Raw genomic sequence first — 20,610 nt, 5'->3', positions numbered from 1 at the left:
AACTAAAACGTTAAGAGAGAAACAACTCAGCTGGCATATGACATGTGACATCACATTTCACCCGCCATGACAAGTCCCAGCCCATATCAAACGGCGCGGTGTCGATAAATGAGAATAAAATACCGATCAATACATAATCGATGGTTATCGATTTTTTCAAGTTGACGAAATAACAATCCATAAAGTGAACATTTCTAAGAATTTTTTTTGTTTCGAAAACATTAAAGTAATGTAGCTGCTTTTGGTTTAATTTTGTCTTTGTTTCGTTCGTGTTTTTGAATCTTCGTGTTTTCGTTGTATGTCTGCTGTCGATTGGGGGTATGAGTGGGAATCGGCTGTGAATGGGGGTGGAAGGGAGGGGTGGGGGGCGTCTTCTTTCTAAAGATTTACAACGGATAAATTGAAAACACCTTTGTGTGTGTGTGGGGGGGGGGGAGGGGGGTTTGCACTTATAATAAAAGACGGTATGAATGAAGTTCAGTTGTTGTTTTAGAAAATTGGGTGTAGGCCTAATGCTCTAGGAATATAGACCTGGGCATGACTATTTAACCAGAGGACACAGTGTTAAAGTAGGGGTCATCCGTATTGTGTTTATTGCATTTGTAGGAATTACGTGTTCAGAAGTGACCTTTATTGGCAAGGTACCCGATATAGTTGAGTTAGCGAGATGCCGTCAGTTACCCATTAGAAATAGGCACAAAAGTTCAAATAATTGTTTAAACAACAAAATAAACCCTCGAACCAATGACGACAAAAATAAAGACCTAGCACAAAAGAAAAAAAAACATGCAACATTAAGAAGAGACAACACATGTTCCTATAATCAAAAGTTGACTCCAGTGAGGCATGACCTGGTGCTTAAGTCCCGTAAAACACCATGGTGATCAGAAAAATGCGCATACAGAAAAATGCGCATACAGAAAAATGCGCATACAGAAAAATGCGCAAAAAAAATTTCGCTCACAGAAGAATGCGGAAAAAAAGAAATTCCGCTCACCGAATAATGCGCACATAAAAAAAAGTCATACTCAGAAAATTCCACATACTGATTGCATGTGTCTGTGTGTAATACATAGACATGTATTTAATTCTCATTTCTTTAAATTTTAGATTTATGTTTGTTTATCTTTTGTTTTTATAGCTTTTCAGGGCTGTGACAGGTACGGCTATAGTAAAACACCCTCGACATGATGACATTGGGCAGACGAGTTAAAAGCCTCTAACATGACACAAGGAATGAACTGATCAGATCTTTCGAAATTTAAAAAGTCCAAGAGAGAGACTGTCCAGAAGAAGACCAAACATAACTTTCATATTTTTAAAAATTACTTTAAATTTTTAAAAAAAATTCTTTTATTTTCAATTGAATAACAAATAGGCCTACATCAACGTAATTCAAACATTTACAAAAAGTTTCAATGCAATAAAAAAAGGTGAACAATGTTTTGTCGATCAAAGCATTCCGATGAAGGTAATTAAACATATAGAAATAAATGAAATTGTTGCTCTGATAGTCTTGAATGTTTGTTCAGTTTTGTTAAGAATTTGTTACAATATGGACAGCGTGGGAAAATATTGGACACTTTATTAGCAATAAAAAACATGAAATTCAATATGTATGTTAAGGGCAAGAAAATGTTCACACTTTATGAGAATTTATTTTCATTTTCATCTTGCCTTCCCTCTCGTACATTTACATGATCCTAAATCGTGATAGGACCCATAAAAAACTACCCACGCCAAAGTATAGTACATACATTTTGTTTGTTACGCTTTGAAACTGAAACTAATCCCAATGAATTGTTGTATTGGAAACAGTGCGTCGATTCTGCACATAGCAACAACCGGCATCACCGAGCATGTTAGTACAAGTCCAGCATTGATCTCCCTTAGTTCGCCAGACTAACACATTGATTATCTCCCTGTGGATGGGGAGTTCTTTGATTCGTGGTCAAGACGGTACCAGGCGAGCACTGTAAAGGTAGACGTGGAGATTCTCACACCTGTTGATAAAGATGCTGCACCTGGCTTTCGTCACCACCTTTAGTCTATATATGACGTCATATTCTCAAGGTAAATATCTACAGTTTACTGTGTCTTTTAGTTTACTTACAATTAGAATTAATGGCTCGTGTAAGGTTTGTAGGTTACAACACAAAATCCTCACATCTTTTACCCGAACGTTTAGTACATAATCTAACAGGTTTATATGCAAAGTAACATTTATGCTAACCATTCATACCAACTAGTCATATAAAAACATATAAATAAAATTCAGTCAACTTTTTTATGCAACCATTGGACACGGAAGATATTTAAGAAAATGCTACCAGAATTTAGTGCTATATAAGTCTTTGATTTTAATACTGCAGATTAAAAAAAAATGAAAAATATCCACGACCGCTACCCACATCAACATCCCATATGGACAATTTGTACTTGAACCTACGTAAGCTTCCCGGAAGTTTTAAGTGCCCTCTCCCCGAACCCCGGTGAAAAAATTTCTTAAAGTAATACATACTTAAAGCATGTCTACTATTATCAGAATTATTTTTTTGCGAACATTAGTGTCCACACTAGATGTCATGTCCCACACTAGATGACATAAGTCCCACACTAGATGTCATGTCCCACACTAGATGTCATGTCCCACACTAGATGTCATGTCCCACACTAGATGTCATGTCCCACACTAGATGACATAAGTCCCACACTAGATGTCATGTCCCACACTAGATGACATAAGTCCCACACTAGATGTCATGTCCCACACTAGATGTCATGTCCCACACTAGATGTCATGTCCCACACTAGATGTCATGTCCCACACTAGATGTCATGTCCCACACTAGATGACATAAGTCCCACACTAGATGTCATGTCCCACACTAGATGTCATGTCCCACACTAGATGTCATGTCCCACACTAGATGTCATGTCCCACACTAGATGTCATGTCCCACACTTGATGACATAAGTCCCACACTAGATGTCATGTCCCACACTAGATGTCATGTCCCACACTAGATGACATAAGTCCCACACTAGATGTCATGTCCCATACTAGATGACATAATTCCCACACTGGATTACATAAGTCCCACACTTCCACTTCAATGCACTTTTATTTTTGCTAAGTTTAAATACATTTTTAAATTGATTTTGAAAAAGTCAAACAATTAAGTCAAAACCTTAGAACAAGGTATTATGTGGAAAGTCAATTTGATAATTTTTAGGTTATAAACTAGACTGATAGATTTTACACAGACAGATTGATGGACAGGAGAGTTTCATGTTAGACAACATGATACAAAACTAGCTCCAGGTTGTTAAAATTATTTCCCCTGAGTCCAGTGGTTCTTAACCTGGGTTCTATCGAACCCCAGGGGTTCAGTGTGTCAGCCTCAGGGGTTCGGCGGAGAGTGAGACACACCCGACTCCTATAATTCACGATCGGATTTTGTCAGTGCGGACGATGAAACTATTCAGTAGGGTTTAGTGAATGTGAATGTTTAACTGGTGGGGTTCGGTACCTCGTAAAGATAGACATTCAGACATAGAGTTAGTCCAAGTGAAACAAACAAAAAGTTGATAAAATATTTCCCGAATTTCCCAGCTCAGAGCACGCACATTGTGAGCAGTCTCAGGCTGGTCAATGACGTCACGAACCAACCCAGCAGGGGGCGTGTCGTCATACAGATGAACTACGTCAATGTGGACGGTTCCATTTGTGTGACGGGGTGGAACGACAACGATGCCAAGGTCGTCTGCAGGATGTTAGGATTGTAAGTTTGATGCTTTACATTTGATGTTAGGATTGTAAGTTTGATGTTTTACACTTGATGTTAGGATTGTAAGTTTGATGCTTTACACTTCATGTTAGGATTGTAAGATTGATGTTTTACAGTTACATTTTTAGTTTGGGTCGTAGGTTTAATTGTATGCATTTAATGTACAGATTTGGTTGTTAATGCACAGTTGTTTTCATCGATTGTTTGAATTTAGCTTAGTGTAATGAACAGTAAAGATTACTTCAGCGATCCAACCAAGTCACATTTTCAAACGATAACAACGGACAACGGCCATGGAAGTAAATATAGACAGAATGATGCTGACGTTGGAGTCAAAGAACCATATGCCGCATAACATATTGACAAGTAATACTTGTGTAGGAGGAAATCCCACTCAATATTAAAACAAAGAAAGAAAAAAGAAGAAAGCTAAATTAATAGTTTCCGACATAACAAGACTAAACCAATGGATACAGACATAAGATAAAACCAACTGAATGGTTTCTGTCATAAGACGAAGCGACCTGATATATTTATGTCGACAATACAACAAATTCCCCCCCCCCCCCCCCCAACCCTCCCCCTGTTTCCCCAGGACTGGCGGTAAAGCAGTGACCACTGGCATCTATGGAAACGGAAACCGCAACTTTCGAATGTCTGGCGTCCAGTGTTCTGGAGCTGAGGCCACGTTGACCACTTGTCCTAGAGCAACGAGCATCGCTTGTGAATCGACTGTAAGTTGTGGTTGCATATGTCTCATCGCTTGTGACTGTAAGTTGTGGTTGCATATGTCTCATCGCTTGTGACTGTAAGTTGTGGTTCCATATGTCTCATCGCTTGTGACTGTAAGTTGTGGTTCCATATGTCTCATCGCTTGTGACTGTAAGTTGTGGTTGCATATGTCTCATCGCTTGTGACTGTAAGTTGTGGTTGCATATGTCTCATCGCTTGTGACTGTAAGTTGTGGTTCCATATGTCTCATCGCTTGTGACTGTAAGTTGTGGTTGCATATGTCTCATCGCTTGTGACTGTAAGTTGTGGTTGCATATGTCTCATCGCTTGCGACTGTAAGTTGTGGTTCCATATGTCTCATCGCTTGTGACTGTAAGTTGTGGTTCCATATGTCTCATCGCTTGTGACTGTAAGTTGTGGTTCCATATGTCTCATCGCTTGTGACTGTAAGTTGTGGTTCCATATGTCTCATCGCTTGTGACTGTAAGTTGTGGTTCCATATGTCTCATCGCTTGTGACTGTAAGTTGTGGTTCCATATGTCTCATCGCTTGTGACTGTAAGTTGTGGTTCCATATGTCTCATCGCTTGTGACTGTAAGTTGTGGTTGCATATGTCTCATCGCTTGTGACTGTAAGTTGTGGTTCCATATGTCTCATCGCTTGTGACTGTAAGTTGTGGTTGCATATGTCTCATCGCTTGTGACTGTAAGTTGTGGTTGCATATGTCTCATCGCTTGTGACTGTAAGTTGTGGTTCCATATGTCTCATCGCTTGTGACTGTAAGTTGTGGTTCCATATGTCTCATCGCTTGTGACTGTAAGTTGTGGTTCCATATGTCTCATCGCTTGTGACTGTAAGTTGTGGTTCCATATGTCTCATCGCTTGTGACTGTAAGTTGTGGTTCCATATGTCTCATCGCTTGTGACTGTAAGTTGTGGTTCCATATGTCTCATCGCTTGTGACTGTAAGTTGTGGTTCCATATGTCTCATCGCTTGTGACTGTAAGTTGTGGTTCCATATGTCTCATCGCTTGTGACTGTAAGTTGTGGTTCCATATGTCTCATCGCTTGTGACTGTAAGTTGTGGTTCCATATGTCTCATCGCTTGTGACTGTAAGTTGTGGTTCCATATGTCTCATCGCTTTTGACTGTAAGTTGTGGTTGCATATGTCTCATCGCTTGTGACTGTAAGTTGTGGTTGCATATGTCTCATCGCTTGTGACTGTTAGTTGTGGTTCCATATGTCTCATCGCTTGTGACTGTAAGTTGTGGTTCCATATGTCTCATCGCTTGTGACTGTAAGTTGTGGTTCCATATGTCTCATCGCTTGTGACTGTAAGTTGTGGTTCCATATGTCTCATCGCTTGTGACTGTAAGTTGTGGTTCCATATGTCTCATCGCTTGTGACTGTAAGTTGTGGTTCCATATGTCTCATCGCTTGTGACTGTAAGTTGTGGTTCCATATGTCTCATCGCTTGTGACTGTAAGTTGTGGTTCCATATGTCTCATCGCTTGTGACTGTAAGTTGTGGTTCCATATGTCTCATCGCTTGTGACTGTAAGTTGTGGTTCCATATGTCTCATCGCTTGTGACTGTAAGTTGTGGTTCCATATGTCTCATCGCTTGTGACTGTAAGTTGTGGTTGCATATGTCTCATCGCTTGTGACTGTAAGTTGTGGTTGCATATGTCTCATCGCTTGTGACTGTAAGTTGTGGTTCCATATGTCTCATCGCTTGTGACTGTAAGTTGTGGTTCCATATGTCTCATCGCTTGTGACTGTAAGTTGTGGTTCCATATGTCTCATCGCTTGTGACTGTAAGTTGTGGTTCCATATGTCTCATCGCTTGTGACTGTAAGTTGTGGTTGCATATGTCTCATCGCTTGTGACTGTAAGTTGTGGTTCCATATGTCTCATCGCTTGTGACTGTAAGTTGTGGTTGCATATGTCTCATCGCTTGTGACTGTAAGTTGTGGTTGCATATGTCTCATCGCTTGTGACTTTCAGTTATGTTTCCATATCTCACATTGCTTGTGACAACAGAAGAAGTTGGGTACATCGGATAGACCAAATGTACGTGTCCCTCCCATCCCCTCCCCAGGACAATGAAGCAGGAGTAGAGTGTGACTCGGGTACACCTGTACCCTACCAGGCCTCAGAACTTTCACTAGGTGAATCAGTGGGCAGCGTCAAGCTGGACAAGCCAGCGACCACACTGGACTATGGCGACGGTGAGTACAGACTGTCTGTGATAATGCTGAGTTCCTCAAATATTTCCTTCAAACAATCTCTGAAAAACTTTATAGAAATACTAATCTGATAGGGAAAAAACAAGTATTGAAAACTTAGTTCTCTCTTTAACTAGCTAGGCAAATATACGTATCCAAATGTGTTTGCTGATATTGTATGCTTTATGGCTTGGGACGTGTGTTGTATTTTAGCAAATCTCACTTCTATACAAATAGATGCTCCAAACATTTATGTTCTGCCTCGATAACTATTGTAAATATTTATAATTTGTAACAAATTAATGAGCAACTTAACACGTGACACCCTGACTGCACTCTCTAGTTACAGTCAACGGCAGCGTTCGTCTGAGGACTGTGGAGGGGGTGAAGGGGATGGGCTATGTCCAGGTGAGAAACCCAGCCACTGGCACCTGGGGGTACGTCTGTGATGACGAATGGAGCGAGCTGGACGCTACGGTGGTGTGTCGGGAGCTCAACTATACGTAAGTTAGACGGACGTAAGGTAGACAGACGTAAGTTAGACAGACGTAAGTTAGACGTAAAATAGACAAAGTTAGGTAGACTTAAGTTAGACGCAAGTTAGACAGACGTAAGTTAGACAGACCTAAGTTAGACAGACGTAAGTTAGACAGACGTAAATTAGACAGACGTAAGTTAGACAGACGTAAGTTAGACAGACGTAAGTTAGACGTAAGTTTGATCCAATTTTCCTATTATTCATGGTGACATAGACAGACTACCCAAAGTTTCCTTACATTCATGTTATATAGACAGACTATCCCAAGTTTCCTAACATTCATGTTGCTTTATACAGACTATCCCAACATTCATGTTATATAGTTAGACTATCCCAAGATTCCTAACATTCATGTTATATAGTTAGACTATCCCAAGATTCCTAACATTCATGTTATATAGTTAGACTATCCCAAGATTCCTAACATTCATGTTATATAGTTAGACTATCCCAAGATTCCTAACATTCATGTTATATAGTTAGACTATCCCAAGATTCCTAACATTCATGTTATATAGACAGACTATCCCAACACTCATGTTGATGTAGACAGACTATCCCAAGATTCCTAACATTCATGTTGATGTAGACAGATTATCCCAAGTATCCTAACATTCATGTTGATGTACCCCCAGCGACTGTTGCGCACGACCCGGCGTCCTGGAGATCTACACAACAAAGATCTCAGTTGTAGAGCCCATAGTCCTGGATGACGTCAAGTGTCAAGGGACCGAGGCGTCCATCTTGAACTGTGTTCACTCGACCTGGGGGTCAAACAACTGTAAGGGCGTCACCCTAGCGGGGGACAACGCCCTGACGACAGAATTCGCGGGAGTTCAATGTCTGCCTCAGCAGGAGCAGTCGCCGTTTCAAAATCGTAAGTGCTTCTTTTCAGCTACGATAGTTTGCATTGCTAATGTAGGGTTATTGGCGGGCTTAATGTGAGGAAAGATAGACACCTAAAAGCAAAAAACGCTCATTGTCATTTAGATCTTAAAGACGCACAAAATTTCGCTTCCTGAAGATGGCGCACAATGAAAGTTGCGCTACGATTTAATGCGCATTTTAAATGTCCGCAACATAACGTTCACGTAAGAAAATATATCTTCTTTAAAAGTACACAGAAATTGATTATGGATAAAATACAGTAAACATCAAATATAATAACAAGTGAATAATGGTGTCAACGAAATATTATAGTAAATGTTCTTCAGTAATTTTTTTAAAAAGTATTTAAACAGTATCTTTTGTTAATCTACAAATGTAAGCGCTTAATACAATCTCACTAATTCAAATACCCTGAAGTTTATCTCGAGCCCTAATAAACAAAATTCACATTCACTTCCTACTTTCGTTTTCTCATGTTGCTGTAACAGTCCCAGACCCCCAGGTGAGCTGTACACCTACCACCATTGTGGTCAACTTCCTGTACAGCACCAGCAGTGTCCAGTTCCTGCCAGTCCGTGGACTGTCCGGGTGTACTGCTGCCAGTGTCAACTACAACGCCACAAATGTCGTGGTGACCATCCCGCTCTACCAATGTGGGACTACACTTATGGTGGGTAGTGTGGCTACACCTGAGGTAGCACACTGCTAGACTAGAGGTAGCACATGGCTAGACTAGAGGTAGCACATGGCTAGACTAGAGGTAGCACGTGGCTACACCAGAGGTAGGACTAGGGTAACATATGGCTAGTCTAGAGGTAGCACATGGCTACACCAGAGGTAGCACATGGCTACACCTGAGGTAGCAGTGGGGTAACATATGGCTAGACTAGAGGTAGCACATGATTACACAAGGGTAGAACATGGCTAGACTAGATGTAGCACATGGCTAGACTAGGGTAGCACATGGCTACAGCAGAGGTAGCTCATGGCTATGCTAAGGTAGCACATGGCTAGACTAGGGTAGCACATGACTAGACTAGGGTAGCACATGGCTAGACTTGAGGTAGCACGTGGCTACACCTGAGGTAGGACTAGGGTAACATATGGCTAGACTAGGGTAGCACATGGCTACACCTGAGGTAGCACTATCGTAACACATGGCTAGACTAGAGGTAGAACATGGTTACACAAGAGGTAACACATGGCTAGACTGGGGTAGCACATGGCTACACCAGAGGTAGCATATGGCTACACAAGGCTACCATATGGTTACTAAAGTGAAATACACGGCTGTGTTTGAATAACCATGTTACTCCAGTTTAACTTTTTATCTATATAACGTGATCTAAATTGCAGTAAACATATGTTAACATGTTACAAAAGATTGTTGATTTCTAGAATGTGTTTAAACACAAGCACTGTAATGCTATAATACCAACTATTGTGTGTCCCCCCCCCCCCCCCCACAGACAAACGGTACCCACAACATTTACCAAAACTTCCTGACCTACGAGAAGATCTCCTCTATGAACAATCTACTGCTTGACTCCCAAAGATTTAGGTAGGTTTGATCATGTTTTAGTAGGTTTATTACAGTTTTGGTAGGTTTGATTTATCAAGTTGTAGAATTACACACGAAGCTATAACTGACTGAAAATATTTCTCCTCTTTCACCAGGTACACGATTCAATGTGCCGCCCCCATCCAAATACAAACAGATTTTCTTCGTGACCAGCCCGTTGTATCAGAACAAAGCAAAATATTTTCAATAGCCTATAAGTATGATGTAGGTAGCCTTAAGTACCATACTTCTGAAACTATCAGAACAAAGCAAAATATTTTCAATAGCCTATAAGTATGATGTAGGTAGTCTTAGGTGCCATACTTCTTAAACTGTCAGAGCAAAGCAAAATATTTTCAATAGCCTATAAGTATGATGTAGGTAGTCTTAGGTGCCATACTTCTTAAACTGTCAGAACAAAGCAAAATATTTTCAGTAGCCTATAAGTATGATGTAGGTAGTCTTAGGTGCCATACTTCTTAAACTGTCAGAACAAAGCAAAATATTTTCAGTAGCCTATAAGTATGATGTAGGTAGTCTTAGGTGCCATACTTCTTAAATTGTCAGAGCAAAGCAAAATATTTTCAATAGCCTATAAGTATGATGTAGGTAGTCTTAGGTGCCATACTTCTTAAATTGTCAGAGCAAAGCAAAATATTTTCAATAGCCTATAAGTATGATGTAGGTAGTCTTAGGTGCCATACTTCTTAAACTGTCAGAACAAAGCAAAATATTTTCAATAGCCTATAAGTATTTTGTAGGTAATCTTAGGTACCATAATTACTAATCTATCAGAACAAAGCAGATTATTTTCAGTAGCCCATAAGTATGAGTTAGATAGCCCTAGGTAGCCTTAGATGCCATACTTCTTAAACTATTTTCATCGGGATATACTTAAATGAAATTTTGGACACCAAACTTAGGCAGGAAGAGTTGCTCGTAGGAGAGGAAATAATCAACCCTGTACAGTCCATATAATGATTCAAGAGATGTGCATCAAACTGTTAGAATTGAAGCCCATATAACCATCCAAATTTTGCCGCAGGTTGCCATCAGTTTCTACCAAGACTCCAACTGCTCCCTGCCCATCTCAGAGCGGCCGTACGTGGTCAACATCAGCAGCAGGGTCTATGTGGGGGTCAAGCTGGTCACTAATGACCCCACCCTGACGGGGTCAGCGCTCCGCCTTGTCCTCACCAACTGCCAGGCGACCCCCACAGAGAGCACAATGGGTGTATCGTCTTATTTAATTAACAATAAGTAAGTACCATGTAGGGTGTTCGAGTTAGATTACATGTTCATTCACAACAGCAACAAAATATAACCTTATATTCATCGCTTTGTGAACTCTATATCCAAACCATCAAACAATATTCCTTGATGATCTATTAGCCCAACCTTGCATCAGTCCGTTACCACCAGTAGAATCTTGTTTTCTAGCAGTATAAAACTGTTACTGTATTCCTGCAGATGTCCGCTAGTTGATACTGTGTCCGTGTACCCCATCAACAACACAGTGGAGTCGTTCGGGTTCAAGGCCTTTCAGTTCCAAGGTTATGCCCAGGTCTATATCAGATGTGACGTCATCATATGCTTGTCCAACGACACAAGTGCAGCATGCGACAGGTCAGTATGTTGGTCAGTGTACCAAGTATGACAGGTCATTGTACCAAGTATGACAGGTCATTGTACCAAGTAAGACAGGTCAGTGTGTTGGTCATTGTACCAAGTATGACAGGCCATTTTAACAAGTATGACAGGTGTGTTGGTCATTGTACCAAGTATGACAGGTCATTGTAACAAGTATGACAGGTGTGTTGGTCATTGTACCAAGTATGACAGGTCATTGTAACAAGTATGACAGGTGTGTTGGTCATTGTACCAAGTATGACAGGTCATTGTAACAAGTATGACAAGTGTGTTGGTCATTGTACCAAGTATGACAGGTCATTGTAACAAGTATGACAGGTCAGTGTGTTGGTCATTGTACCAAGTATGGGAGGTGTGTTGGTCAGTGTACCAAGTATGACAGGTCATTGTAACAAGTATGACAGGTGTGTTGGTCATTGTACCAAGTATGACATGTCATTGTAACAAGTATGACAGGTCAGTGTGTTGGTCATTGTACCAAGTATGGGAGGTGTGTTTGTCATTGTACCAAGTATGACAGGCCATTGTACCAAGTATGGGAGGTGTGTTGGTCATTGTACCAAGTATGACATGTCATTGTAACAAGTATGACAGGTCAGTGTGTTGGTCATTGTACCAAGTATGGGAGGTGTGTTTGTCATTGTACCAAGTATGACAGGCCATTGTACCAAGTATGGGAGGTGTGTTGGTCATTGTACCAAGTATGACAGGTGTGTTGGTCATTGTACCAAGTATGACAGGTCATTGTACCAAGCATGTACCAAACACAGCCTTAGTTGTCTGAGCTAAACCTTGCCTTACATTGGAATCTGAATGTTTTCTTTCGACTGACCCTAATGTTGCTATGACCACGTCACCAGGTCATGTGGCACCAACAAACCGGTTGCCGGACGCCGGAAGAGAGATGCAGACACCCTGTCTCGGACTGTCTTCTCGCCGGCCATGCGTGTCTACAACTCCACGGAGCTGACCTTGACCATTGACCTGACCTTGCTGAACTCTCCCAGCGAGACTGCTCACCCACAAGTTGCCGCCCTTGTTCTCTGCCCCGCCCTCGTCATGTTGATGAACTGCTACACACGAATGTAAGAAATAGTGCACTGTGTACAGGGAATATGTACACGAAATATGTACAGGAAATATGAAAAGGAAATATGTACAGGAAATTTGTACCCTAGCTGTTAACGATAAAAGTGTACAACATATATATAGCCTACATGGATAGAAGTAAATATACCAGCTGCAGGCAAACTGTTTAAAATGGATGTTTAAAAACAAAGCTTACAAGACTAGTATAATATGTCTCAAAGTTTTCAAGTTCAAAATGGTTATAGAATTAGGTCAAGGGAATGTTCACTAATTGTATAACACAACATTAAACATTTCTGACCAACCAGCACACTACACATAATATTAAAGTTTCTTAGACCCCCCCCCCCTACAAAATGGAATTTATATAGAAAATATATATTTTACCAGTGTCCATCTACCCCCCCCCCCCCGCCCCCGGAAAATTTAGTCCGCTCCCCGCGAAAGTGTCAAGTGCCCCCCTCCTGAGAAAAGAGTCTGAAGAAACACTGGCTCGTATTATCTATGTATAAGATACATAAATAGTATACAATAGGCAAGCTTAATTAAATTTAATTAGAATAAAAAATCTCCATTAACTGCATATATATATATATATATATATATATATATATATATATATATATATATATATATATATATATATATATATATATATATATATATATATAAATATATATATATATATATATATATATAAATATATATATATATATATATATATATATATATATATATATATATATTGTAAGTATCCTAATTAAATATTTAGAAGTTATTCATATTGAGGTTAAATGTTATGGTTTTATAATTGGGGTTCATTAAGGTGCCTATTTTAATTAGTAATCATATATCGTTGTAGTATGCCAAAATGAGAAAATATCTAGTATTATATTCTTTACGCATTATTAAGGAGTAATATATATATATATATATATATATATATATATACATATATATATATATATATATATATATATATATATATATATATATATATATATATATATATATATATATATATATGCTGGTTTTAACAAATAAATGTAACTGTTGAAGTACTATTTATTTTGTAATATAATGTCATACTTTCTTTAGTGTAATATTTGAAGTATTATTCCCTTCCAACACAATTCGCTTCATATATTTTATTTAACAGCAGCAAACCACAAGATACCTTCATATGTTGGTTGGTCATTTGTTTCTGTAAAATTATCGCACCTTGCATCCAGTTTCTGATTTTTAACTGTGTTGTAAACACCATTTGTGCCACGTACACGTTTTATTGTTACAGTAATTGTTACAACAAATGGAGACATTCAAATAACCATACATTTGAAGCCGTTAGCTACTGTAAGATCAGAGGCGTAGCGATCCATTCCGGCGCCCGGGGGAACTATCATTTTTTTCCGCCCCTACTATATATATATATATAAATAGTTGTTTACGTAGGTGAAAAAGCCCCCCCCCCCCACACACATATTGAAAGGCTGGGTGCGCCTATACTAGCAACTATCCCTTAACAGTTTTTAATGTGATGTAGAAACGCTTAAATCGGTTAGGAACAAAAGAGCAGTAGTCTATTTTCTTAATATTGACAGATTGTAACATTTAGTAATGCAGCTCAAAAATTTCTTAATTTTTTTTCCAACATCTTTAGGCGCTTGCCTATGACCAGCGCCAGTGGCGCCACCCCAATCACCCTCCCCTTACTACGCCTCTGAGTTTAGAATGGTACATGTAACAGTAGGTGTCTATACATGCTGATATAACTTAGTCGCAACTGGTAAAATGATATCATGAGAACAATCGTTGAGAGCCTTGCTGTCCTATTATCTGTTTTATGCTCAAGTTAACACCTTTTACCCCACACTGCCTCACCCCCCCCCCCCCCCCCCCCCCCACCCCTCATATTGTATTATCGTTGAGTACAATCGATCACAATGCCATTTTTATTTATTTAATATGGAACAAATGTTAAAACTAACCAAAAATAAACTTTTTTCTTTAAACAAAAATAGTAAAAAATTAAAAACCATCTACAACATTAATTTATGTTTCCACGTCTAGAAACAACTTAAAATATGTTGGGATTGTTCCATAATGTTCCACATTGTGATTGTTCCATAATGTTCCACATTGCTTAACTGGTTTCATAGATTCTTTTTTACAAAATGTTTCTCTCGTGTTCATCATCTTTTTTCCGTTCGTGCACAGGCCACACGGGCAGATGAAGTAGAGTCCATCTGCTTCAAAGACCTCGGCATAAAAGGGATAGTGTGCATTATGCCCAGCCACCCCTACTTTTCCCCATCAGTTCTGTGTGGATTCAGTAACGTTCTACTGAATGAACCCGGATTTGAACCCGAGACTTTTCGGGTTAGCTCTTTAGCATCCCATGCACATTATTGTTACGATTACATTATTGCATTATTGCTATCAATATATTATTTTTACTTTACTTTTTAAAATTTCTACGTATTATATAATTGCTATAAAATTCTTTAAAATCCAACAAACTGGTGTATCGACGCAAAATTTGCTTCAATAAATATTATTGTTTTCTCTGTTGTCATTGTGTTCCTTTTTTACAATGTAGCAAACATTATTAAATATAATGTGTTCAAATAAAATATTTTTAAAAGTTAACAATGTTTTAAATTACAGAATCGAAAAAAAATGTGTGCTATTTAAATTAAGTTCAAAGTGATGTCAAAATTACGTTTTGTCAAATTGTCAGTTTAGTGGGTAACTTCCTAAAGGTCACTTCCACTGTGATACAGTTTTGTTTTCCATTTCATTACGGTAAGTACCCGGATATATAAACAAAAAATGTCAAGACACAGTCTACATTAGATGGTGCGTAATGTAGTCTTACAGAGCTTAATTTTTTCAAATGAACCGTTAATAGAAATAACAGGGACAAGTATATATATATATATATATATATATATATATATATATATATATATATATATATATATTTATATATTTATATATATATATATATATATATATATATATATATATATATATATATATATATTTATATATTTATATATATATATATATATATATATATATATATATATATATATATATATATATATATATATATATACACATATACATGTTTATATATATGTATACATATATATATATATATATATATATATATATATATATATATATATATATATATATGATACATATATATATAAACATGTATATACATATATATATAAATATATATTTATATACCTGTATAGATGTCTATATATACATGCAGACCTATATATACATATGAATATATATGTGTGTGTATGTGTGTCTAGTTCAAGTCTACACTAGAGGTTATACGAGGCAACACACACACGCCACACACACATCTTCTATCAATACGCCCTCTACCACACACACCACACACACACCCTCTAACACACACACCACACACACATCCTCTAACACACATGCCCTCTACCACACACGCCCTGTACCACACACGCCACACACACACCCTCTAACACACACGTCACACACACGTCCTCTACCACATACACCCTCTACCACACAACCCCTTACCACACACGTCATTTACCACACAACCCCTCACCACACACACCCTCTACCACACAACCCTTTACCACACACGTCATTTACCACACAACGCATTACCACACACGTCATTTACCACACAACCCCTCACCACACACACCCTCTACCACACACGCCCTCTACCACACACGCCCTCTACCACACACCCTCTACCACACACACCCTCTACCACACACGCCCTCTACCACACAACCCATTACCACACACGTCATTTACCACACAACCCCTCACCACACACACCCTCTACCACACACGCCCTCTACCACACACGCCCTCTACCACACACGTCATTTACCACACAACCCCTCACCACACACACCCTCTACCACACACGCCCTCTACCACACACGCCCTCTACCACACACCCTCTACCACACACCCTCACCACACACACCCTCTACCACACACGCCCTCTACCACACACGCCCTCTACCACACACGCCCTCTACCACACACGCCCTCTACCACACACGCCCTCTACCACACACACCCTCTACCACACACACCCTCTACCACACACACCACACACACCCTCTACCACACACGCCCTCTACCACACACACCCTCTACCACACACACCACACACACCCTCTACCACACACGCCCTCTACCACACACGCCCTCTACCACACACGCCCTCTACCACACACGCCCTCTACCACACACGCCCTCTACCACACACCCTCTACCACACACCCTCACCACACACACCCTCTACCACACACGCCCTCTACCACACACGCCCTCTACCACACACGCCCTCTACCACACACGCCCTCTACCACACACGCCCTCTACCACACACACCCTCTACCACACACACCCTCTACCACACACACCACACACGCCCTCTACCACACACGCCCTCTACCACACACACCCTCTACCACACACACCCTCTACCACACACACCACACACACCCTCTTCCACACACGCCCTCTACCACACACACCCTCTACCACACACCCTCTACCACACACGCCCTCTACCACACACGCCCTCTACCACACACGCCCTCTACCACACACGCCCTCTACTACACACGCCCTCTACCACACACGCCCTCTACCACACACACCCTCTACCACACACACCCTCTACCACACACACCACACACACCCTCTACCACACACACCCTCTACCACACACGCCCTCTACCACACACGCCCTCTACCACACACGCCCTCTACCACACACACCCTCTACCACACACACCCTCTACCACACACACCACACACACCCTCTTCCACACACGCCCTCTACCACACACACCCTCTACCACACACCCTCTACCACACACGCCCTCTACCACACACGCCCTCTACCACACACGCCCTCTACCACACACACGCCCTCTACCACACACGCCCTCTACCCACACACGCCCTCTACCACACACACCCTCTACCACACACACCCCTCTACCACACACACCCTCTACCACACACCCCTCTACCACACACACCCTCACACCCTCTACCACACCGCCCTCTACCACACACGCCCTCTACCACACACGCCCTCTACCACACCCTCTACCACACACCCTCTACCACACACCCCTCTACCACACACCCCTCTACCACACACGCCCTCTACCACACACGCCCTCTACCACACACGCCCTCTACCACACACCCCCTCTACCACACACCCCACCACACACACCCTCTACCACACACCCTCTACCACACACGCCCTCTACCACACACGCCCTCTACCACACACACCCTCTACCACACACACCACACACACCCTCTACCACACACACCCTCTACCACACACGCCCTCTACCACACACGCCCTCTACCACACACGCCCTCTACCACACACACCACACACACCCTCTACCACACACACCCTCTACCACACACGCCCTCTACCACACACGCCCTCTTACCACACACGCCCTCTACCACACACGCCCTCTACCACACACGCCCTCTACCACACACGCCCTCTACCACACACGCCCTCTACCACACACACCCTCTACCACACACGTCATTTACCACACAACCCCTCACCACACACGCCCTCTACCACACAACCCATTACCACACAACCCCTCACCACACACACCCTCTACCACACACGCCCTCTACCACACACACCCTCTACCACACACACCCTCTACCACACACGCCCTCTACCACACACACCCTCTACCACACACACCACACACACCCTCTACCACACACACCACACACACCCTCTACCACACACACCCTCTACCACACACGCCCTCTACCACACACACACCCTCTACCACACACACCCTCTACCACACACGCCCTTTACCACACACAACCTCTACCACACACACCCTTTACCACACACACCCTCTACCACACACACCCTCTACCACACACACCCTCTACCACACACGCCCTCTACCACACACACCCTCTACCACACACGCCCTCTACCACACACGCCCTCTACCACACACGCCCTCTACCACACACACCCTCTACCACACACACCCTCTACCACACACACCCTCTACCACACACCACACACACACCCTCTACCACACACACACCCTCTATCACACACACCACACACACACCCTCTACCACACACACCCTCTACCACACACGCCCTCTACCACACACACCCTCTACCACACACGCCCTCTACCACACACAACCTCTACCACACACACCCTCTACCACACACGCCCTCTACCACACACACCCTCTACCACACACCCTCTACCACACACACCCTCTACCACACACGCCCTCTACCACACACGCCCTCTACCACACACACCCTCTACCACACACCCTCTACCACACACACCCTCTACCACACACGCCCTCTACCACACACACCCTCTACCACACACACCCTTTACCACACAACCTCTACCACACACACCCTCTACCACACACGCCCTCTACCACACACGCCCTCTACCACACACACCCTCTACCACACACCCTCTACCACACACCCTCTACCACACACGCCCTCTACCACACACGCCCTCTACCACACACACCCTCTACCACACACGCCCTCTACCACACACCCTCTACCACACACACCCTCTACCACACACGCCCTCTACCACACACGCCCTCTACCACACACACCCTCTACCACACACCCTCTACCACACACACCCTCTACCACACACGCCCTCTACCACACACGCCCTCTACCACACACGCCCTCTACCACACACGCCCTCTACCACACACGCCCTCTACCACACACGCCCTCTACCACACACGCCCTCTACCACACACGCCCTCTACCACACACACCCTCTACCACACACACCCTCTACCACACACGCCCTCTACCACACACGCCCTCTACCACACACGCCCTCTACCACACACACCCTCTACCACACACGCCCTCTACCACACACACCCTCTACCACACACGCCCTCTACCACACGCCCTCTACCACACACACCCTCTACCACACACGCCCTCTACCACACACACCCTCTACCACACACACCCTCTACCACACACACCCTCTACCACACACGCCCTCTACCACACACGCCTTCTACCACAGCAACAATGTTAACAAAGTAAAGCAAAACCTACAAGGCAGACCACATAACAAACCTGTCAATATTTGTAAGCGAGTCTAAGTTTCAAGGCGAGTGTGAGATATGAATTTTACTCACTGTTAAAAGCAGTCCCCATAGACTCCCGTCCCTGTAAAGTGTAAACAAATCTTGGCCCTGCCGATAGCTTAATGATTGAAAAGGTCCGCGTACACAATTTTTAGCATCGAAATGTTTTAAAGCATGTTTCTTTACAACTCTAATTCTGTTGAGGTAATGACAAAACAACTCTTGCAGACGGCAACATTAGCAGACGGGAAAATTAACTGCAGGCAACTTAAGCTGACGAGATAGTTCAGACAAGTCACAATGACAGAATGCAGTCGTTCATTTTCTGTTCAATAACGTGATCGATTTAATTTGCAGTACACCAAATCATGACGCTGGAATTTATTGCTAAGTTAAAGTTTTGATTTGGACAAAAAGCTACAACGTCGCGTTTAATTGGCGAAATTAAATTGTCTTTGTATCACGAAAAAAAAAATACAATTTTCCATTTTAAATATTCACTAGCGTGCCAGTCCCGCGCATTGCCGCGGTCTTCGAATAAAGTCTGAAGCAATATTTTAAGAGGGTTTCATCAATGCGTTAACAGTTCTATATTCTTAGATGTGTTACCTTGTTTTCTAAAACTGAGTTATTTTAATGTTAATCGTATTTTCGGGGGCACAGGTTGTCCTACACTTCAGTAAAGCACACCCCATGGCGTGATGTAGGGAAGTAAGGGAAATCACACATCGGCGATCGACCAGTTGTCAGTGACGTAGCGTGGCGCTCTCTAGAGCCCCCATTAACACTCCAGCAGGGGCGCCGAGTACGGTTGCTGGATCTGTTTAATCACCAAATGTCGTAGGCCACCGTGTCAATATTATATTATTATTTAAAACAAACCGAGGTGCCATAGTGCTCACAGGATAGCC

At 42.1% G+C, this 20,610-nt stretch overlaps 2 protein-coding genes across 2 annotated transcripts in view; one reads left to right on the top strand and one right to left on the bottom strand.

Moving 5' to 3' along the window:
* LOC131936624 (receptor-type tyrosine-protein phosphatase delta-like) overlaps nt 1–19,908 on the bottom strand; it is a 30,752-nt gene extending 10,844 nt beyond the window's left edge. The window contains exon 1 of the mRNA XM_059293687.1: nt 19,751–19,908. The gene's annotated coding sequence lies outside the window, so the exon portion shown is untranslated. The remainder of the gene's footprint in view (nt 1–19,750) is intronic.
* LOC131936604 (deleted in malignant brain tumors 1 protein-like) lies at nt 1,928–12,776 on the top strand. Its single transcript, XM_059293664.1, has 12 exons — nt 1,928–2,073; nt 3,617–3,785; nt 4,387–4,525; nt 6,623–6,752; nt 7,093–7,252; nt 7,923–8,164; nt 8,664–8,845; nt 9,645–9,736; nt 9,853–9,961; nt 10,782–10,996; nt 11,207–11,362; nt 12,247–12,776. Exons 1-12 carry the CDS (start codon nt 2,016–2,018, stop codon nt 12,473–12,475), a joined length of 1,881 nt encoding a protein of 626 aa, XP_059149647.1. The 5' UTR covers nt 1,928–2,015; the 3' UTR covers nt 12,476–12,776.
* Nucleotides 19,909–20,610: the final 702 nt, after the last annotated feature.

The sequence above is a fragment of the Physella acuta genome, unplaced genomic scaffold (assembly GCF_028476545.2).
Source record: "Physella acuta isolate Inbredline_101_S28 unplaced genomic scaffold, ASM2847654v3 ptg000182l, whole genome shotgun sequence".
NCBI lineage: Eukaryota > Metazoa > Mollusca > Gastropoda > Physidae > Physella > Physella acuta.
The sequence above is the reverse complement of the archived record's forward strand: the minus strand, read 5'-3'. Positions and strand labels throughout refer to the sequence as shown.